Below are 24,336 nucleotides of genomic sequence, written 5' to 3'. Positions count from 1 at the left end.
ATGGCAATTCAAAGTGCTTTACACAGAAATTAATTAAAATAGCGATAACAAATGCATAAGAAAAAGAATACAATGTGTAAAAATAAAAACAGAAACGGTTGTAAAGAGAATAAAAAAATAAAAAAATTAAAAGACAGATTCCAGATAGATTCCTATCTGCCTGATTCTACTTTCGGGTACTCCTATCTGAGATGGAAAAGATGGAGCAGGTTCGCAATGTCTCCTGGACCTTACAAGTCGGTCCAAGACGGGCTCCTGTAAGGGACGTTACCTTTGCCCCGCAGGGCCTCCACTTCCTTGAGTCCGCTTCTTTACATTCTCTGCTACCACAAGCAGAAAGAAGCGAAGCACACTGCTCTCCTTTTCCAATCTCTTCCAGTCAGACAGCCCTGACCAAAAGTAAAAGTAATAATCAACAGATGTATAAGAAATATAAATATTCAGTTGTAAAGAGAATTAAAAGTAATACAATTATATGACCAAAGATAAGAAGTTGCAATCAGTCGGACGTACAGTGTCACAGTGCTCATTCAGTAAATGCACAGCTGAACAGATGTGTTTTGAGTCTGGATTTGAATGTGGCTACTGTTGAAGCACATCTGATCTGTTCAGGAAGCTGGTTCCAGCTGCGGCTGGCATAATAGCTAAAAGCAGACTCTCCTCGGAGACTTGGAAACTCTTGGTATTTCTAACTGACTTGATCCTGTTGATCTGAGTGATCAAGCATCGATCATTTAGATCAGCTCAGATTGTGGCAAGCATTTCATGGCCAAGAGCCATGGGATCTAGAGTTGTTCAAATTACGAAAGTAGTATTGGAAACATCACCGATACCACAACAAATTCTGGCATCGGTATCAGCGAGTACTTGAACCCATGTGCCGATACCATTTTCTTAAACAAGACCCATTACATTAGTTATTATGACTAACTATCTATCAGCTAGCTTTGCCTAACCGCTGCACGGTTCTTCTTCGTTGCTCAGAATGCATTGCAAACAGAGGAATTTGTGCTGTCGCCTCAAGCAACCACTGTTTAGAACAGCGAAGAAGAAATGAAAACACGTTAGCAGTATATCCACTGTTTAGCAGTATTTCAGACTGGAACAAACAGCCAGTAGAACGGTGACTAGGGATGTCACAAGTACCAGTATCAAGTCAGTACTATAGACTGTAAAAACTATGGACGTAGTGGCTGTTGCCATCTTGTCAGCGCGTCATTGCGCGTCATGCCTGGATAACAGAAAATGGGCAAAGAGGCGGGATGTGGGCGGAGCTGAGGTGACGCAATGACTAACAGACAGTGGATAAATGGCTATCCACCTGCCACTTAAAGTGGCAATGCACTTAATTATGCACAATTTTAAGGCTTTATATAATGTAAACGAATGAGTTTTAACCCCCCACCCCCTCAGTTGTCATGAAGGGCAAAATTAGTATCAAAACCACAATTTGTACCAGGCTGTAAACATGTTTTTTTCTGCTGTAAAGTTGGGAATTTTAACATGGAGCTCAATAAGATTCTGCTCCCTAGTGGTCAGTTGATGAATTGTAGTTTAAGTATCTTCCTTATTGGCTTCAACAGAAACTGGGGGAGGTTGCTGCTTGGATATTAATGAATTTTTTTTTAATGTGATGATGCAAGCATTTTTGTATTACTGGTAGTACCGACTTCCAAGTATCGGTACCTGCAGCTGTGTTTAGTCACTTCCGTGTTTATCTAAGTGCAGGTCTCTTGACTGAAGCCGAGTGTGTGTGTGTGTGTGTGTGTGTGTGTGTGTTGCATATAAACACGAAAGCGACTATACACGGCTGCGGGTACCGAATATACTTGGAAGTATTTACTTTTCTTAAGAGAAAGAACTTCAAATGCAGCAAAAAATCTAACACCGCAAACTTATATTATATATAATATGTATACGTTTGCGGTTCTTTCTTTCTCTTAAGAAAAGTAAATAATATTACTGTCACATGCATGTCAGATAATAAAAAATACTGTAATAAATACAACAATTCATTGTATATATATATATATATATATATATATATATATATATATATATATATTGTTCATGTTTTATTAATGGGTAAGTCTGAAGCATACCTTAAAATAATTCTAGCAATTCATACAGGGCAATACAGCTTTATATACAGAGACACACCCAGGTATCGGATCAGTACACCATAGCGGCTACCTTGATCCCAGGTATCGGAATCGGTATCAGGGAAGGGAAAAAGGGTCTCCGAACATCTCTAGTGGGTATACTGGTCTAATGCTATTTGTATTCTGACTTATTTACACTGTTAAAAAGTTGGATTCTCATGCTAAACATGGCCCCAATAAAAGAAGAAAAAAAAGAAAAAGATTTGGACATATGATGGAGTATTTCTCTGCCAAATACTCTCCTTCAGGATTTGAACAAGTTTTTAAAGTTTATAAACTCATAAAGAGATGAATTCCTTGTATGTGCACTTCTTTCGGATATGCGCATGTGCACCTCAACCAGAAGTGTCAACAATGATCTTTGTTTGGTTTACAGAACTTGTTGGGAGCATTGTCATTTTGCTTTTAGACCACAAAATCAACAGTGTCATTAAATAATAGTTTTTGTGGTTGTGAGGAAAAGAAAAGCTTGTTCAGCTTTCTAAATAACCCAACGTTAAGGAAAGTGGATGCAGTTTGTTTTTCTGGAGCAGCAACAGAGTTCTGCAAGTGTGTTTGTTTGTTCCTGGACATGAGTCGAAACCGCAGGCAGTGAGTGAAACTGCATCAATGTCTGTGTTTTGTTGGCAGTTGGTGCATGTAAGTGCATATAATGTCAACAAAACGAACGTATAGTGAATTGAAAGTTATTCAGGCAGTGTGTGTGTGTGTGCTTGAGATTCTTTATCTCCGCCCACTGCACGCCTTCACGAGTTTGGCTATTTTCAGAAAGAAAAGGTTAAAGCGTATCTCTTTTATAAATGTGATAAAACTAAAACTATTTAAAGATAAGAAGGATGCAATACTACTCTATAGGTAGCCTACTTAAGATTAACATGAGATTGGCAGAAACTGCGTGTTATGCCCGCTTTAATGAGCATCACCTGTGCACCACACCGGTCTCGAGTCCCATGGAGCAGCTCCGGAAAGATAAAAGTAGGAGTGATGACAGTGAAGGACAAGAGATGACCAGGCTGTCTAGTATAGTTTATGTGGTAGTCGTCTGTGATGGGTTTCTGCTTCTTTATTTACTTGTTGTTTTTTGTTTATTTTATTATTACAGTTATGTTTAATGTTTGCTGGTTCACACCTCCTCCTGTCTTTATCAACAAACTTTGTTATAGTCATAATCACGTCAGTTTTAATTTAAACGGCATTAAACAGCATTTTTAATCAGCAAAAATAACTAAATTAATAGGTTAGTTGACTAAATTAAAACCAAACTGAACCCAAATATTCAAACATTGTAAATATTGATAAAGGATTAAATGAATAGATAACAAAATTGTCTCTATGCTTTAGTCATTGTTTACGATTTAGTGTTATGAAATGAGTGGATTCACAATGTGACTTACAAACTCTGGTTAGCATGTAACCCTTTTCTTTTCTCATTGTCAACTGTATGATTTAAAATTAAACATTGTCATGATGCACATTTTTTGTTTTAGCCATGTTATTGTTGATGAAATAAAAATAAAAAACCTATTGATGAGAAATGTAAATTCAAAAATCTTTTATATTTCGGTTATATTATTAAACCTATATCCTCAAATCCTCAAAAAGGCACAACATATCTAATGTGACATTCTCTCTCCTTCACCCAACATGCTATGCTGTGATGTATAGAATTCACAGATGGTGGAAGATGATATTTAACTGTAAGCCAGCTGAGCCGATCCCCCTCTGTAAGCCCACGATCTGTCTTCTAAATTTAAAAAAAAAGTTATATGTAAATGAGTGATTTACATGTTCAGACCCCCCCTTACCCCCCACACATCAGGTATCCAAGAAAACAGATTAACAGGACTGTGTCGGAGGCTAATGAGGTCACATTTATAGGGTCTGAAGGAGATACTCTTCAGATCTTTAGTCATTCCTTCGCATCTGTGGCTGGTTAATGGCATTACTGCCATCCATCCTTTCAATCACAGCATAACTGTGTCCCTTAGTGTGGTGAACAATCTGAAGTATGTCTGATTAGGTGACATTTGCATGAAAGCTGAATGAACACGTCTTTCGAATGCACAAGATGGGAGTTGGTGTTTTTCTATGTATCTTTCTCCTCCCTGGAATTCAGAATATGTTGTAAGTATTTTATTGCGTTGAAGACAGTGGGTGAGATGGTAGAATTTGGATCCTGGCCTGACCCAGTCTTGTTTCGTTCCTGGGCATTTGTTCTTGGCGTGATACAGAATTAGATTTAACATTTCTGAGAATGTTAAATTCAGGTGAATGAAGTTCTCCCTACTGCATACATGAGGTACCTACACAAATTCTTTAGATTACGGTCTTTAGTCTACATGAAATGATACAGACTAATTAACATGAATACTTTGAATATCAGCAGCAAGTTTTTTTAATCTCTGTTGGTGGACAAAATGAGCAGCAGTGTGCTTTAACCATTATGGTGACTTAAAATAGTTTCTCTTGTTGGGTCTTTATAATGCCTTTTTAAATGTCAGCGGTTTAAGGTGTGTGTTTGTATACACACACACACACACACACACACACACACACACACACACACACACACACACACACACACACACACACACACACACACACACACACACACGCACGCACATATATATGCTACTTAATGCTTCTCTCTTTCTCTTTTATTATAGGATATACTTGGCTGGATGACACAACACAGGAGGTAATCTCAAAAGAGCTCTCACAACTACCTAAGGTTCCTCTTGGAGGGTTTACAAATACCATTTCTCGTTTCAGTGGCAATTCCGGGTGAGCTCCTAAATCCTCCGTTGTGTTACATGTCTGTGACAATAATTTGTTTATGGAAACTTTTTTTTGAAGTTTTTGTTGTTGTGTTCTTTTATTAATTCTTGTTTGTTCATAATTCAGTAACTAATATTGATTTAAACAACTTAAAACATAAAAATATAGCTGTATCAGTACAAAAGATCATTAATCAAGATTAAAACATGTTGTAAAAGTATTGTTACTTAATCGCTAATGCAGTATTTAATGTTGACAAATAGTAAAGTGATAATCCGTTATGGAAAGGTTTTTTCTAGGCACTTTTTATTGACTAAACTCTGTTTATTTTTAACTGTGGAATTGTATTTTAAACATTCCCAATGGGAACAGGAAGCTAAAGGCTCAGAAAGAAGAACTGAGCAGGACACTACAAAGGTACCTTCAAGGTTTCCTGCCTTCTGATGCTGTCTCCTTCAAACAGAGTCCTCAAGGACAGCAAGTGCTTTGGAAGGTAAATCTCTAACAATAACATATAGGAATAAAGCTGTATACTTGCATCACTTTAAATAAAGATGCATATCAACTATATGGCAGTTGTTCTTAACTGAACTGATTTTCTAAAAGGACTGAAAGGGATAGTTCTAGAGATCGACCGATATGGGTTTTTCTATTGCCGATGCTGATATTTAGAGGGGAGGGTCAGCCGATGGCCGAGTTCCTGTAAAAAAGTTCCTGGTACAAAATGTTCCGGGTAATTTTGGTGGAAACGGGGCTTAACACGGCTGCCCGTGGAAGTGCCTGACTTTAAATCGGCACTACTGAACGCGGATATCGGTCGATGCCGATATATAAAAAAATTACAAATATCGGCCCGATATATCGGCCAACTGATATATCGGTCGACCTCTAGATAGTTCACCCAGAAATGAAAACTGTCATCAATTACTCACCCTCAAGTTAAAAACTTGTATGAATTTATTTCTTCGGTTGAACAAAAAATAAGGTATTTTGAAGAAACAAAACACTTGTTGGACCCTCTTGACTTCCATAGTAGGGGGAAAATACTATGGAAGTCAATGGAGTCCATCAAATGTTTTGTTCCCCATATTCTTCAAAATATCTTCTTTTGTGTTCATCAGAAGAAATAAATTCATACAGGTTTGAAACAACTTGAGGGTAAGAATTTTCATTTAATTTCTTCATTTTGGGACTAAACAATGCTACCATGCATATATGGGTAGATTATTGTTTTGTACAAAATAGTTATTTTTATATATGCATTACATTTTTAGGGCACTTCTAAGTAACAAAATGCTATGCTCTTCATTAGACAACTGATTGGTATATAACCAACAAAAAAACTTTACAAAATCAATCCTGTAGTTGGTGTAAAACATTGTGTCCTTTTAAAAAAACACTTGGATGATATTATCTACACACACTGTCAAATAGGCCACTATTAACTCATGCCCTTTGTGTCTGAATGTATGCTGACTGTGATGCATTGAACTTTGTTAGAAATCTTTATTTTTGAGCTGATACTTATGAAAAGATTTATAATGAAATTAAGACTAGATCTAGTTTTAGAATTTTTATCTAATATAAAATTAAAAAAACCCCGATTGAATTCATTCTCACCATGAATTCAGGAGGGGGGACTGACATGGCTTTAAACTATATACTAACAAACAAACATTAGACAACTGTCAGCACATAGCTACTGGGGACATGTAATGTGAGGTAGAACCTGCTTGGTACCCACACACCATCGCCAAACAGTTGTTCTTGAAGTTAGCAGTTGTGCAAGTTGAAAAGTTCACTGCACTATTGAACATTAGTACCCTGCAGTGCTTTTGGAGCCAGCGTGTGTATGTGGTGGTTTGTTCATCGAAGCCCACCCTGCTGTTCTAAAGTCAGTTTGGCCTTCTATTCTGCAGGGGTGGGAAGAATATGTTTTATATAATCTCTCAAATAGAGCAGAACGATATATGTAGAGAGAAAACAGGGAGGCTGAGACTCCTGGATTGAATTACCATGCAATTTAAACATTTTTACCTTTGATCTAGTCTTTGATTTATTCTTTGATTCATTATTTTTTGCAAAGACATTTCCTTAACAAACTGGTACATATGCATAATATTTTGGAAAGAGGAGTGTTTCTGTTTTGCATGTCAAATTCACAATGATGTTTTTTATTTTTTATTTTATATGTTTAAATTAATTTACATATTTACTTTTTATTTATTTTTCACCCTCAGTACAAGGGAGATGGACCCCGTAATCATAAGGGTTTTATGCAGCTCAAAGAGAAGCCTCCTTCACCCCACATCTCCTTCCTACAAGGCCGACCTGATCTCCAGGCAATTGCGGAACAGCCTCCCCAAGGTCAATCATTCTTCACTGGTTTTGAACAGGATCGTACTGGAGTCCCTCTTGCTGAGCTTCAGCGGTATCAAGCTGGGCCCATGAGAGCACAAGATCCCAGTAAAGGTCAAACACAGGGAAAGCTGCGTTACTTCAGCCTTCAGCGCACTCCTGCTACCAAAATAGAAAAACTGCCAGGAGCTTCCAAGCAACCTCCAAAGCCCCAAATCGAAAAATTGTTTTTTAAATCTTCAGCAAGCAGCCCTACTTATAAGCAGGCCCTTAGTTCAGTAGATGGTGAGCTTCTTCTATATATAATATATACGTGTGTGTGTGTGTGTGTGTGTGTGTGTGTGTGTGTATATATATATATATATATATATATATATATATATATATATATATATATATATATATATATATATATATATATATATATATATATATATATATATATATATATATATAATATCTCAACCACTGTATATATACCCCTGGTAAATATGATCAGATATGACTGTAAAAAATAAATCTGCATTTATTATCCTTTTGATCTTTTATTAAAGAAATCACAAAAATCTAACCTTTCATTAAGGTAAAAGAATTGAAAATGGGGGATAAATCACATTATGAAATAAATGCTTTTCTCCAAAACACATTGGCCACAATTGTTGGTACCCTTTTATTTAAAAACTTTTTGAAACCTTTTCCCCAAGATAACAGCTCTGAGTCTTCTTCTATAATGCCTGATGAGTTTGGAGAACACCTGAATAGAGATCAGAGACCATTCCTCCATACTGAATCTCTCCAGATCCTTCAGATTCCCAGCTCCATGTTGGTGCTTCTTCTCTTCAGTTCAGCCACACATCTTCTATAGGGTTCAGGTCAGGAAACTGGGACGGTCATGGCAGAAGCTTCATTTTGTGCTCACTGACACATCTGTGTGTTGATTTTGATGTTTGTTTTGGATCGTTGTCCTGATGGGAGATCCAACCACGGCCCATTATAAGATTTCTAGCAGAGTCCATCAGATTTAGATATTTTATCTTTTGGTATTTGCTAGAATCCATGATACCATGTATCTGAACAAGATGTCCAGGACCTCCAGCAAAAAAATAGGCCCACAACATTAAAGATCCAGTGGTATTTTTAGCGGTGGGCATGGGGGACTTTTTATCCCTGTTTGCACCAACCCATCTGGTAGATTTGCTGCCAAAAAGCTATTTTATAGTTTCATCTGACCACAGAACCAGGTCCTTTGTGGCTTTCCAGTAGTGTCTGACAACTGAATATGCTGGAGTTTGTTTATAGATGAGCGAGGAGGAATTTTCTTGAGTCCCTCCCAAACAATGTGATGGTGTAGGGGTTGTTTTAATTTTTTGTTCCTTGTCACCCTGGTGTGCTAATTTTTTTTTTAATATTAATTTAAATATACTTCAGAGATATTTTGCTCATTTAAAATTCTAGGGGTACCAACAATTGTGGCCAACGTGTTTTAGAGAAAATAATTTATTTCATAATGTGATTTACCCCCCATTTTCAATTATTTTACTTAAATGAAAGGTTGGATTTTTGTGATTGTGTTTTTTAAATAAAAGCAAAAGGATAAACAATGCAGATTATTTTTTTTTTATGATCCATATTTGATCATATTTACCAGGGGTACCAACAATTTTGACCACGGCTGTGTATATATATATATATATATATATATATATATATATATATATATATATATATATATATATATACAGTCTTGTTCAAAATAATAGCAGTACAATGTGACTAACCAGAATAATCAAGGTTTTTCATATATATTTTTATTGCTACGTGGCAAACAAGTTACCAGTAGGTTCAGTAGATTCTCAGAAAACAAATGAGACCCAGCATTCATGATATGCACGCTCTTAAGGCTGTGCAATTGGGCAATTAGTTGAATTAGTTGAAAGGGGTGTGTTCAAAAAAATAGCAGTGTGGCATTCAATCACTGAGGTCATCAATTTTGTGAAGAAACAGGTGTGAATCAGGTGGCCCCTATTTAAGGATGAAGCCAACACTTGTTGAACATGCATTTGAAAGCTGAGGAAAATGGGTCGTTCAAGACATTGTTCAGAAGAGCAGCGTACTTTGATTAAAAAGTTGATTAGAGAGGGGAAAACCTATAAAGAGGTGCAAAAAATTATAGGCTGTTCAGCTAAAATGATCTCCAATGCCTTAAAATGGAGAGCAAAACCAGAGAGACGTGGAAGAAAACGGAAGACAAACATCAAAATGGATAGAAGAATAACCAGAATGGCAAAGGCTCAGCCAATGATCACCTCCAGGATGATCAAAGACAGTCTGGAGTTACCTGTAAGTACTGTGACAGTTAGAAGACGTCTGTGTGAAGCTAATCTATTTTCAAGAATCCCCCGCAAAGTCCCTCTGTTAAAAAAAAGGCATGTGCAGAAGAGGTTACAATTTGCCAAAGAACACATCAACTGGCCTAAAGAGAAATGGAGGAACATTTTGTGGACTGATGAGAGTAAAATTGTTCTTTTTGGGTCCAAGGGCCACAGGCAGTTTGTGAGACGACCCCCAAACTCTGAATTCAAGCCACAGTACACAGTGAAGACAGTGAAGCATGGAGGTGCAAGCATCATGATATGGGCATGTTTCTCCTACTATGGTGTTGGGCCTATTTATCGCATACCAGGGATCATGGATCAGTTTGCATATGTTAAAATACTTGAAGAGGTCATGTTGCCCTATACTGAAGAGGACATGCCCTTGAAATGGTTGTTTCAAAAAGAAAATGACCCAAAACACACTAGTAAACGGGCAAAGTCTTGGTTCCAAACCAACAAAATTAATGTTATGGAGTGGCCAGCCCAATCTCCAGACCTTAATCCAATTGAGAACTTGTGGGGTGATATCAAAAATGCTGTTTCTGAAGCAAAACCAAGAAATGTATATATATATATATATATATATATATATATATATATATATATATATATATATATATATATATATATATATATATGTGTATGTATATATGTATGTGTATATATATATATATATATATATATATATATATATATATATATATATATATATATACATATATATGTATGTGTATGTATATATATATATATATATATATATATATATATATATATATATATATATATATATATATATATATATATATATATATATACATATATACATACATACATATACACAGCACTGGAAAAAATTGAGACCGCTTGAGATATCAATATTAAGTGGTCTCTTATTTTTTAAGATTTTTTTTAGAGCTTTATATGTATGTGTATATTCATATAAATGTATATATTTATATTTGAAAAAAGAAGCTAGGAAATATGAACAAGGAAATTCAATTCAAAATAATGTTTTTTCAATTCTCATTTTATGTTAATAAGGAGAAACCGGGTCATATTGCAGTATGTTGGCTGGTAGGAGTTTCTACAGTAAAATTAACTATATTAAGGATCATTCTGAAGTGACTGTAGAACGATTGATATCATTATGATAATTTCTTTTTGCCAAAAATTAAAGAAACACAATTATTTAATTATATATTTACCTATTTATCAGAAAGAGACAGAGGTAGAGATGAGAAACGCAGACTCTAAATATGTTTTTTTGTCAGATGGTTATCAAAATTAGAGTAGGTGTTTGTTTTTTGTACACTTGCAAAAAACTTTTTTTCTATCTTTACTTTTTTTGTTCTATTAGAGAAGTTCATTGATGGAGTGGTTAACCAGCTCGGCCATCAGAGTGTCAATGTGGATACTTTAACCCCAAAGGACCTGGACCAGCTCTCCAAGGTCATTACCCAGGCCCTGCAGGTGGTGGATGGAGTGGAAGGGGTCAAAGGTAGAGAAGCCACTCTGGATGAAGTGGAGGTTAAGAGGGAACCCAGTCAAGAGTTACAACAAATGGAGAAACTAGAAGACGGCCACACACATAAAGGTAGTATTCCCTTAACAAAGACTTGATTAGGTCCTTGTTACATATGCTTTAAAACCCATTTAAAGGCCTTACATTTTGAACATTTTGATCAATCAAGACCCATGATTTTTAAATTCTGTTCACAGAAACTCAAATAGAAGAAACTGGCCTTAAATCTGATGACAAGGTAATGTGTTGATATGCATAGGTCCATTATCTCAGTGATGAAGTCAATAGAATTCTCTGAGTAATTTTCTGTTTCCAGGACAAAGGTTTTATCAGCCAGCTGCTCGAGTTCCTGGATCGTAACTCTGGCCATGGATCTGCTCATCCTCCCCAAGCAGAAGAGCCTTTTCTGGGGTACATCAACCAGCCAAATGCTGGAAGCCCGTTGAGAGCTAGTTTGGAGAACGTCCAAAGTCGGACAACGCAAAAAGAACTGGACCTGATGAAGAAGAAAATGGAACCTGACACATTGGATATAGAGCCAATGGTGGACGCTGAGGTAGAACAGTGGATGCACGGTTCTGAAGGCTCCCCGCAAAAACCAGAGATTCAACCAGGAAAAGTGCCACAAAAAAATTCCATGGAGAAAGAGGAGGTGGAAAAGAAGGGTGTGAGAGTTGAGGTGGATATTTCAGCATATTCGAGTCCACATGACGGAGACTTTGGCTACATTGTTACTGAAGCGTAAGTAAGAATAGAAACACTTTCATAGACTGTCTTGAGTAACAAGATGTTTGTACTCCTATAGGACTCATGGCTCTACACTATGCTTTTGAAATATGTATCTTCTGCTCACCAAGAGTACATTTATTTTTTCAAAAATACAGTGAAAACATTTTTTACAGTTTAATATAATTCAAATCTTGATTTGGTGCTCAAAAAAACATTTGTAATTATTGTTGAAAACAGTTGCGTTGCATGATAATAAAATAAAATGAAACCATGATACATTTTTCACAATCCTTTGATGAATAGAAAGCATTTATTTGAAATTAGGATAATAAAAAAAATGTATTTCTCTATTTTAATCGATTCTTATTTTTATGAACCGATATAGATTCTTAAACCCCAAGAATCTATCTTTTATTCTATGCTGTTTTCAGTTGATGAATGCACTTTGTATTGCACCTCCCATCCAGTAAATTGCATTAAGCTTTGTCCTTTGTTACTTCTAATGTTAAACAAAAATAAGTGGCACATGAACTAATAAAAAAAAAAAAAAAAAAACAACAACAACTGTGTACTATGCTAATAACTGAGACTTCTTACAGCTCTTACAGGTTGTTGGCCTTGTTTGTTTCGTTGCTTCTATTGCTCTCCCCTTTTTTGTAAGTCGCTTTGGATAAAAGCGTCTTCTAAATGATTAAATGTAAATGTAATCATCTCTGCTGCTTTACTAGTAGTTACAGCACAATATAAACATGAATGAACATCAGAAGGTATATTGAAAGTAACTTGCATTATGTCTCACGTTATCGTTCAATCAATGTTTTTTTACATTTACCTTTGAAAAGTGATTCAGTGGCCCATAAACTCATTAGTCATCTGGAAAAATTAACTCTACTGAGTAGGGTTGTGCCGATGGACGGTGATGGCTGACCGACATCACGATGGAGAAACAGAGCTGGATTTGAACGAACATCATTTTACCGCTGGGTCCATGAGCGCGCGCCTGCGGATTATTGAGCTGATCACACCAGCTCCGCTCCGCTCATTAGTCATTACAGGCTCGTTCTCGACAGAACGCCCACGTATTCAAAAATGGTCGGGTTCATAATTACAGTTAATAATGTGCCGGGCACATTTTTTTGAGCCGATCTAAGCTCTAGTTCGAAAAAAGAACTAGAACCCCCCCACCCCCCGGCATTATGCTTATTATACTGTTTGTCAATATTTAATGTATGTTTAAATAAATCTGTACATTTTTAATGACAGCCCCTATTTGTTTATATTTCAAAAAATGAGTTGGATTAGAGAGGTTATGTATTATAACTTTATTATAATAAAGACATTTAAAAACATTACGTTTACCCCAAAAAATCCCTGTTCACATGGATCCGCTTAAACGACTAAAAACGCTTTATTGTGCATGTCAGGCTAGTAGTTGTGTACTGTACCTGATGTATCCAAATTTAATTACAATTTGAATCAAATTTAATCATAAGCTTGCGAATCAAAATACATTTAAATACCCAACCCTGATAGAAATCTTTTTCTAACAGTATAGCTATGTTTATATGGGCCTAATAATCTGATTATAATTGGACCAGTAGCACAGTCTAAATAAAAAAAGTCACATGTAACAATTGGCCAAATCTGACCTGAAATAGATACTGTAAATATTAAGTCTGCTCTTTAAAACAAAGAAAAGTAGCAGCATAGGAGAATTGTTATTATGCGCAAACAGGATCCTCTGTATATTTGTGCGGTGTCAATTCTGAAGCTTGTGACAACACATCAACCACATCACTTTATTTAGTGTTTGTGTAAACACTAAGTTTGGATTCATGAACCGGAATTAATTCATTCCGCTTGAAATAAAAGGTGTCCATGTAAATGTAGCTATTGTAAATATCTATACTATCACTTTTGATCAATTTAATGCAGTCTGACTTGCCGAAAACTTGACTTGCCGAAAACTTCTGAATGGAAGTGTACTTGTACTGAATATTTTTATATAAACATTCAAATGATATATACTGTAGGTCTACAATTTAGTGGGTCCTGTTTTGTTTTTTGCTTCAGTCATATTTAAAGTTTTACCTAACAAAATCACTCATCACTGATGTAGCATTTAATTTTTTTTCCTAATGATTTTGGAGCGTATTACATTCCAGAGCCTACGCATTCACAAATGTCTGTGCTAAGCCCTAAAATGTCTTACGCCTGAAACAACATATTTGTCACGCATTTAGCCTGTTCCTTCTGTATACTTAAATATTTTACATTTTTTTTATAGAATTGAATATTTAAATCATGCTCTATGGCAGTTGTAACTACAGTTTCTACTTGTTTAGGTTACATTTTCATAACAGATACCATTGTATGTTTTATAGAAACTTTAGGTACGTTAATTTAACCATGGAAATACAGTCATCTGTGGTTTAATTGGCTACGGTGTTGCTTAAAATCAGTTAAACTGTTAATTTTATGCAGAATGGATCCTTTCACTGTCTTATATCACATTTTCTCTTATGTTTCATTGTCAATGCATGCTCATTTTCTCTTACTGCATTCCATACTGTAATTTGTTTGGTTTCCTCATTCCCCCATTCCTCTTCATGTATATTGGTCTCAGTGTGTAAATTGTTGTGTGTGCGTGTTGTGTACAGTACATCCCTCAAAGGGAAAAATGATGCTATCCACAGCCTCTGCATTATCGCAAAGACACTCCAGGTTTTTTGCCTCACTTGCTGCAGTCTCATTTAATTTGGAGCACCTGAAATGCATATTCTTAAAAAGTAGATTTAAAAGTGTGTATTGGAAAGAAGTTGCAGGTGTGAAAAAGCATCAGGAATACAGTTGCACTCTAGCGTGTTCTAATTCTCACTTTCTTTTTCATGTGTGTGAACATGCTTCCATTTGGATGCTTATTCTTTAGACTTGTGTGCAAGTCGCTTCGTGTGTGTTTTCATGTTTTCTGATGTGTGAATGTGTGTGTGTGTGTGTGTGTGTGTGTGTGTGTGTGTGTGTGTGTGTGTGTGTGTGTGTGTGTGTGTGTGTGAGTGTTTTTAACTCAGGCTGGCATGGCCATATCATAAAGACATCACACTTCACAGGGATTCCATTTACACCTTATTGTTTGCCTTATTGCTGGAAAATACAGGTGATTTATCAAAGCATGCAAGCCACCTGTGTCCTATTCCCTATGCGTGTTATGCTCTCTCTGCTCTCTGTATTCCCCCTATGTGCTGTGTTCAATGTTTCAATATTGTATTGTATATAATGTATCCATCCAGGAGAACCCAAATCTTTTTAGTTAGTGTTTAAATGCTCTCACGTATTGCCTAGAGACCACATATTTTATATTAAGTGTGTTTTATTTTAAATGTAAAGTGTTAATCTTTGCTGATTTTGTCATGTTATTCCTGAAATAATTGTATTAATTTCTGCAATCCCAATGTTGAGAACTTCTGTTGTAGCCCTCAATATTACTGTAACTATGCTATGGACATTATTTGCTGTTCAAAAGAAAATTTGGACTTTTGTTTTCACCCGATTGACAGTCAATCGGGTGAAAAACATTTTATAGAGTAGACTTAAAGTGAAGAAGAGACCTGAGCCAGTCAGAGATTTAAGAAAATGCTTTTTTTATGAGTTTTTGCCAGTACGCAACCACCTAGCTACTGCATGGCGACATTCTAAAAACTACTCAGAAATGTTTTGTAGACGCCCTGGCAACCAACCACAAAACGGTTGTTATTATTATTTGAAAGCTAATCATTCCTTCTTTATTTCTCTTAATTTCTCTTAATTCTTTTTTATCTTAGTTCCCTGTCAACTGATCAGGGGCTGAACCTCATGGAGCTCTTAGCTGAGAGAGTCAGCCTTCATGTAACAGATTTTCTACAACTCTCGTAAGTACACACACACACACACACATACACACACACACACACACACACACACACACACACACACACACACACACATACACACACACAAACAAATAAACACACTTGTTGAAGACAGTCTCATGCTGGTCGACACACTAATGGCACTAATGGAACACTCAACCTGTGGTTTTGTTTTGTTTTTCCATTTCGCAGTATAGTTTAGGCTAAGTACTTATTTTCAAGTGACAACTCAGTGATTATGAGTGTGTTCTGAATTCTGTGCATATAAGTTCAAGCTTTATATAAATGGTTCAGAGAGAGAGAGAGAGAGAGAGAGAGAGAGAGAGAGAGATTGCGTCTCTGTATGTGTAGGTGGGTGTTATTCTGACCTGCCTGCAGTGGTAAACTTCAGTTCAATTACAACACAACTCTGATGATAACCAATGTTCTCAGAGTGCACAGATTAAAGACAGCTTTCTGCTTAATTGTTTGGAAAGCAACAAATGCTTTCTACCACTTTTGTATTTTTAGTGACAAACTTATTGTGTATTGTGGTTACATTTCACTCACACACTTAATAAAGGAAGCTTTATATACAAGGATAAAATAAATACAAATATTAATGCAATTACTAATTTCTTGCTCGCGCTCTCTCTGTCATGCGCGCACGCTCGCTCGATTGCTCTCACTCACTCACTCACTCACGCACATGCTTGATCGCACGGACTCACGCTCGCTGGATCGATCGCTCGCACGCACTCTCACTCACACACACTCACTCACTCTCGCACGCACGCACTCACACTTACACTCACACACTCGCTCACACTCGCACGCACGCGCTCACGCTCGCACACGCTCACGCTCGCACGCGCTCACGCTCGCACGCGCTCACGCTTGCACGCAAGCACACACTCACATGCTCGCTCGATCACACTCACTCACTCACTCACGCACATGCTTGATCGCAAGCACTCACGCTCGCTGGATCGATCGCTCGCACGCACTCTCACACACACTCACTCACTCTCGCACGCACGCACTCACACTTACACTCACTCACTCACTCACACTCGCACGCACTCGCACGCGCTCACGCTCGCACGCGCTCATGCTCGCACGCTCACTCACTCACGCTCGCACGCAAGCACACACTCACATGCTCGCTCGATCACACTCACTCACTCACTCACTCACGCACGCACACGCTTGATCGCAAGCACTCACGCTCGCTGGATCGATCGCTCGCACGCACTCTCACACACACTCACTCACTCTCGCACGCACGCACTCACACTTACACTCACTCACTCACACTCGCACGCGCTCACGCTCGCACGCGCTCATGCTCGCACGCTCACTCACTCACGCTCGCACGCAAGCACACACTCACATGCTCGCTTGATCACACTCACTCACTCACTCACTCACGCACGCACACGCTTGATCGCACGCACGCACTCACGCCCGCTGGATCGATCGATCGTACGCACGCACTCTCACTCACACACATATTTAATTGGCTTCTATTCCTGTCCTTCGGATGAGACTAAACCGAGGGCCTGACTCTCTGTGGTCATTAAAAATCCCAGGATGTCCTTTGGAAAAAGAGTAGGGGACCGTGTAACCCCAACATCCTGGCCAAATTTGCCCGTTGGCCCCCGTCCATCATGGCCTCCTAATCATCCACATATACACTGATTGGCTTCATCACTTGGTCTCCTCTCCACCAATCAGCTGGTGGGTGGTGGGTGTTCTGGCGCAATATGGCTGCCGTTGCATCATCCAGGTGCTGCACATTAATGATGGTTAAGGAGATTCCCCACTTTGAGTGCCTTGAAAAGCGCTATATAAATGTAACTAATTATTACAATGATTTATTATTGTTTCATTTACAGTTAATTGAAATAGCATAACCCAAATTCACATTCTAACTGAAAACATAATTAACTTTATTTCTATATTGTTTTTTATATACATAAATAAGGATGTTGCAAATGTCCATTAATGGAATATTTACTTTTTAGCTTACTACTTGAAACACACACGCACACACGCACACACACACACACACACACACACACACACACACACACACACACACACACACACACACACACACACACACACACACACACACACACACACACACACTCACACACACACACACACAGAGTAGTTTGAATAGATTAATTTCCTCTGTTTCTCTAGTAGTAACTATTAAGAAGAAATACCTAGATAAATGAGTGTGTATTTGGACACACTGTCCAGGTGAGTTGTGTCTGTGTGTCTGATTAATTTTCTCTCTTGAATAGTAGGTAATATCTATTTACACAGGTACCTGCTAATGTATTTTTTTGTCAGCTCATGTTTTTCATCTTTTCTCAGAAATAACGGAAAGGTGTACTGGATGATGCACACTTTTATATAATGTCATAATGTCTGTATTATTTTGGACTAAAGATAAGTGCACAAACAGACTACACGATGTAGAAGCTATATGCTACTTGTATGATCAAATATGCAGTTAAAGATCACAAATTCAGCACACACTCATGCGACTATTCCTTCGCCGAAACGTGGTGTTGCCACTCGTTGGGCTTTGCGCTGTTTTGCAGTTACATAAAGAGTCAGTGTAGCATCTCTCTGAACTCCAGACATGACGTAAGGGCTGTACTGTGCGCAGACAGTAGGGGGCACAGAAAAACACATACATTGCAATCAGACAGTCTTTTTCTTTTATACACATTGAAACACTAACAGAAACGCATTCATTTACACTAATTGTACCTTTCTTCTATTCTCTCACTCGTTTATGTATCCCCCCCCAGCCCCAGCCCCAGCCCCAGCCCCCGTCCCCCACAAACACACAACACACACAGTCTACCTATCATCTCCATCCCACACGCTCCCCCACAGTGCAAAGGGAGTTGAACAGAAGCAGTATCGTCACATTATGGCTTCCCTCCCTCTGTGTACTGGACATTGGTGGCATTTTACTGATAGCTTATCAGCACTGATGGTGTTATAACCGGGAGTCTGGGCCATTGTGTTTATTTAGCTCTAACAGCCAGTGTTCTTATCCAAACATTTCCAGATTCTCTGGGTAAAGAACCAAACTGAAAAGAATGCAAAATATGGGGTTGGTGTAGGGAGAGTAAATACAAGTGGAGTGATAATGTTCCCATGGTGGGTGTGCATATATAAGGGGGAATTATGTTTTTAGATATTAAAAAGTTAGTGCATGTATGAAGACACTGGTAAACCAAAAATAAAAATGTTCAAGGTGTTTTTTGTCATTAATAATATTATTATTAATAATATTATATGTATATATATATACTGCCTTGCCAAAAAAAGTTGCTGTTTGGATTTAAATAGTCAATGATTGACCATTATTGATTATTGTGTTTCTAGAATGTTATATATTTGGCATCAGTTCTTCTAACCATATTTAATGGCGTGTGTAACTTTTAATTTAGTAAACAACCATGTAGGAAGACACTTCATCATGGCCATATTCCAGGATGACAAAAATGCTTGTGAGGGAGCATGAAGTATAATTTTCACACATGAATTGGCACCTCTGATTCCAGACCTTAAATTCATTGAAATTCTTTGGGATGTGCTGGAGTAGACTTTACAGAGGGCTTGAATCTTGGGTTGTCAAGACAAGATCTTGACTAAAAATGTATAAACTTTTTGATGGAAATAAATGTTATATGTAATGTGATGTTATTTCTATCAAGATGTGCATCAAATTTTGGTCAAGATCAATTAGGTTTAAAAATAATAATAATATCTGCAATACTAATACAATCATAGGGCCCTATCTTGCACCCAGCGCAATTGACTTTGTACACCGACGCATGTGTCATTCCTATTTTGCACCCACACAAAGCGCGCTTTTCCCTCCACAGAAGCACGTCGCTAAACTAGTGAATAAACTTGCGCTCCCTGGGCGGTTCAGCGCAAAAAAGGAGGCGTGTTCCGGCGCAAACAATCCCTGGTGCTATTTTGCTGTTCCATTAAACAATTGCGCCACTGACCAGAAAAAACCTAGTTTAAAGTCAGTTGCGCGTTGCTCATTATGCTATTTTAAGGGCGCATGCTTGACCATAATGTATAGCGTGCACAACGCACATACACTTTGCTCATGAAATCTACACAGATGCAAGTTATTTTTGCACTAAAAAAAATATTAATACATAAGATGACTGAAATCATTGTGGTGTGCCATGAAGATGTGAAAAAATAGGCATAAATCTAGCTTACAAATTATTCAGGCTAATTGTAGTAATTAAGAATCAGACCTGTTTGCCCAATAGTGGCCAGACATATATGTATATAAGGACATCTGACAAATTGGTTTGTCCGTCAAGAACCAGGAAAAAAAATCGACTGAAAAACTGAAAAAAAAGTTTAACCAACGCCTGTTTAACCGACGCTATTTTGGGTGGGGTTCTCCCATCCCCATACAACAAATCTTCTCTGTCTTTCACTGCTCTTACAAGAACATCAGTCTCCTCGGCTGTGAACCGCTCCTGGCGTGCGCCTGGTAAATACGCCATAATAATAGCAATCCATAATGAAACTTGCGCATCTGCTTTTAAAGGGAATGTTGGATGACGCTCTGATTGGTTTATTCACGTTACGTTCAAACCACTCCTATGAATAATGAAGCTACTTCAGACCAACCCATTTTAGATTTGCGCCGGGCACAAGAGCCATTTATCCCGCCGGGAAAATGGCAACAGCGCCGAGACCCGCCCACAAAGTTACTTGCGCTTCGCGCTTTGACACTTGCGTTTCAGATCGTTAAAATAGGGCCCATAATCTCCTAAGCATTTGTCTATTTAAATCCAAACAGTGACTGTTGGTTTGTGTCACATTATGGATCTAATCTAAGATCTTAGATCCATTAACTATGCAGCTTACCTTTTTCAAAACAAACAAAAACATAGGTAATCTTAACATATTTAATCTTTTAAAAAATGAAGACACGTTTTTTTCTTTAATGTTTTACCCCCCCATAATAATATTAATATTATTTATTTATTTATTTTACGATATTTGCTATGCTGTTTCTTATATAACCTGTTATTACCACTGTGTGTGTGTGTGTGTGTGTGTGTGTGTGTGTGTGTGTGCGTGCGTGCGTGCGTGCGTGCGTGCGTGTGTGTGTGTGTGTGTGTGTGTGTGTGTGTGTGTATTATTATTATATATGTCTTAATGGTTCAACAATACCATTAAAATAATTTAAGATATAACGAGAATAAAAGGAGACACAAGAAACTAGAATTATTTTCCAGTAGCTATCTGGGTGTCTGTGTGTGTTAATTCTGCTGAGGATGAGAGGTTGCCTTTGGCCACCTGCTGACGTGTGAATGGGATTTTGTTCTGGTGTCAGATCCATTCCTCCAGTCTTCCACCTCTCTTTCTTTTTTTTCCCCTCTTCCTATTTTTTTCTCTCTCTCTATTTGTGACCCTCACCTCACCCTGGTCTGCAGTGGGAGCAGCTTCAGAGCTGCATTATCCCACATAAATGCTTTTGCCACAAAACCAGGAACCGGGAAGATCCCTAGCTGAACAACTATGTTTATGAGCTAACCATCTTATTCACTGCTTTAGGCATCTTAAAAAGAAACACAGATATGTTGAGATTAACCGTAGCTCATCTACGGGTCTCTTTTGATGTCATGGTGGTGTGCTAGTTAGCAGATATTTGTCTCCCGTTTGCCAGAGTCTGTGTTTTTCAATCGTGAGGGGATGTATGTTTGTTTTAACTGTGTCAGTTTTTAATATATTTTGCATAATTTCCGTTCTCTTTAAAGGAACAGTTCACCATGAAATATTCACAGGATTCTCTGTTAGAATAGATAAATGAATGAGGAGTGCTGCTGGGATCTCACCCAGACAGCTGTTTGGCTCAATCACAAATGCCATTTGTACAAAATGCCATCATGCATTTGCACAACATTTCTGGATCACCAATTCAAATGCTGCAAAGAGATTCATATACAACGTATTGAGCCTGTGAGCTTTTTTTTTTTTTTAAAGAATGATTTCTTTTACTTTTTTCATTTGGACCCATTTGCTGAATGGAGTTGATCTACTAAACATTTTAGACAACCCTGAGAACATCAGGTTTCCCTTGAGGATTTATTTCATGGAGGAAAAACTTGTCAATTTATGTCAAAAGCAGAAAGGGAAACTAACAGCATAGATCTGTCATAAGAAAATGAACCAAAACGCAATATTCCCCAGTGATCTGCTGATGTTTTAACTGGAGTTGCGGTACTGCAGTTGACTCAGTCTGCAACAATGTATTTTTGAAATTATAAAAGATTATGCTCATGACTCAAAGCTGCAACTGTTTTGTTCATCACACTCACTGCATACTGACATTCTGATAATCTCTCTTCTTTCTTGTTTTCTCCTTATTGTCTCTCTCTCTCTCTCTCTCTCTCTCTCTCTCTCTCTCTCTCTCTCTCTCTCTCTCTCTCTCTCTCTCTCTCTCTCTCTCTCTCTCTCTCTCTCTCTCTCTCTCTCTCTCTCTCTCTCTCTCTCTTCTCTCTCAGGGTTCTGGGTCCAGCAGTAACCTTTCGAGTCCGCCCCAATGCTCAAAACATCAGCACGGCCCAGCTAGCCAGAGTTGCAGGTATGCACAAACACACGTTCTACTACTGCATTCTAGTTGCTATTCCGATCATCTCCTGACACATTGGGGAAGAATCCTCTTATAGTGCCACGACCTTGATTGCAGCATTAGTTATTTTCAAGGTTTAAACCCCTATTTTACAGTTCACATTAGAAATACAGTACACACACACACACACACACAGACACACACACACACACACACACACACAGACACACACACACACACACACACACACACACACACACACACACACACACACACACACACACACACACACACACACACACACACACATTGGTCTATGTGGTTTACAGGGACTCTCCAAACCATATTTTCTATCCCCTTACACTGCCCCTACCCCTAAACCTACCCATCACAGGAAACATTCTGCATTTTTACTTTCTGAAAAAAACATAATTTAGTATGTTTTTAAAGCTATTTGAAATATGAGGACATTTGAAATGTCCTCATAAACCATATTTATAGTGTAATACCAGTGTAATACCCATGTAGTTATACAAATTTGGGGATCAACAAACAAGGGATCAAACAAAATCCAGAGTTGATGATTGATTTAAAACAAAATTTCTATAGCTGACATATCAGCCTGATTGACCTGTTTGTCAAGTTTGTAAGGCTTTTAAAACTTTCAGACTTTAAGACTTAAACTTTAAGACAATAATTTTCAAATCAACATGGCAAGTTTTTATTTAAAAAAATCTATTTTAAGTTAAAAATGCACAATTATTACAGTTATACTTTATGAATTCCTTTTATTTTAATTTCAATTGCAATTCTGCATCCCGGTCTTATGAATGCCGCACAACACTGGCAAATACTGAGCATTTTAATTATGACTTTGATACATTTTGGAATTCTAAAACAGTTGTTTTGCAGTACTTTTTGAATTTTCATCATTGGTGTCAGTTATTCAGAATTTATAACTAGACCCCTTTTCAGTCACTGTTTTAACATTTAACACTCAGGATTTCATATTTGATCTTTAATGCACAAAAGAAAGGGCAAAGAATGAAAGGAAAAACAAAAGGAATCTGACATCATAAGGTCTGTATTCTCTTGATCCATCATAATTACTTCTAGGAAAAACAGATTCATGTGAATTTGTTCCATGTCTGTCTGTGCTTCCTGACAGATAAGACGAGAGATACGCAAGGGAAAGATTTCATGGGAACCTTTTTTCTAAACTGGACCTGAAATACCCAGTTGTTTTAAAAAGTAAAGTGCTCTGGGTATGTGTTGAAACTCTATTACAGTTTGACAGTCATTATGGGCTTTTGTTTAGTACTCTCTTTGTTTATATCTGCAGCTACAAATAATTTTCAGTAATGCCAACTGAAATAATGACATGCAGCCAACAAGACAGAACTTGAAGTATATTTAATGAAAATGTTTTTTTTTTTTTTGGTTGTCAGTGTTTTGACCTCGATGGGGAACACTGCAGATAATGCACAAGTCTATTTGTATGTGTTGTCTTTCTTGTGGCTGGTTGCTGCTGGAGTCTTTGGACATCTCATCCTTCTCGACCCAGTTCTGATTGATTTAGTTTGTGTCCAAATGTGTTTGTGGATGTTTCAGAATCTGTGGAAATGCACTCCAATTTTGTCCAATTGCTGTGGTGTGAATTTCGACTTTTATTTGTGTACGTGCGTCTGCGCGAGTGAGTATATCTCCAGTCTCTCCTCCCTTTGAGAGTCTCTTGTAGCATATTGAGAGAGTTAATGGCTGGGCTCGTCAGACCCAAATGTCAGACAAAATGTTAAGTCAACATGATCAGCCGCTCTCACGCGGCAGATAAATTATGAAAACCCTGGTGCCTGAATACCAATTTATTACTTTATTTAAA

General features: G+C 37.6%; 1 protein-coding gene across 2 annotated transcripts in view; it reads left to right on the top strand.

The window, feature by feature from the left end:
- ptprn2 (protein tyrosine phosphatase receptor type N2) overlaps nucleotides 1-24,336 on the top strand; it is a 271,389-nt gene that overhangs the window by 85,833 nt on the left and 161,220 nt on the right. For both annotated transcript variants that reach the window (XM_067438653.1, XM_067438662.1), the window contains exons 4-11: nucleotides 4,829-4,946; nucleotides 5,313-5,433; nucleotides 7,181-7,583; nucleotides 11,031-11,267; nucleotides 11,393-11,433; nucleotides 11,512-11,936; nucleotides 15,743-15,829; nucleotides 22,390-22,469. In XM_067438653.1, coding sequence (XP_067294754.1) covers nucleotides 4,829-4,946; nucleotides 5,313-5,433; nucleotides 7,181-7,583; nucleotides 11,031-11,267; nucleotides 11,393-11,433; nucleotides 11,512-11,936; nucleotides 15,743-15,829; nucleotides 22,390-22,469 — 1,512 coding nt within the window. The remainder of the gene's footprint in view (nucleotides 1-4,828; nucleotides 4,947-5,312; nucleotides 5,434-7,180; nucleotides 7,584-11,030; nucleotides 11,268-11,392; nucleotides 11,434-11,511; nucleotides 11,937-15,742; nucleotides 15,830-22,389; nucleotides 22,470-24,336) is intronic.

The sequence above is a fragment of the Pseudorasbora parva genome, chromosome 1, assembly GCF_024679245.1.
Source record: "Pseudorasbora parva isolate DD20220531a chromosome 1, ASM2467924v1, whole genome shotgun sequence".
Classification (NCBI taxonomy): domain Eukaryota; kingdom Metazoa; phylum Chordata; class Actinopteri; order Cypriniformes; family Gobionidae; genus Pseudorasbora; species Pseudorasbora parva.
Note: the sequence above shows the minus strand (reverse complement) of the source record. Positions and strands in the feature narration are given on the sequence as shown.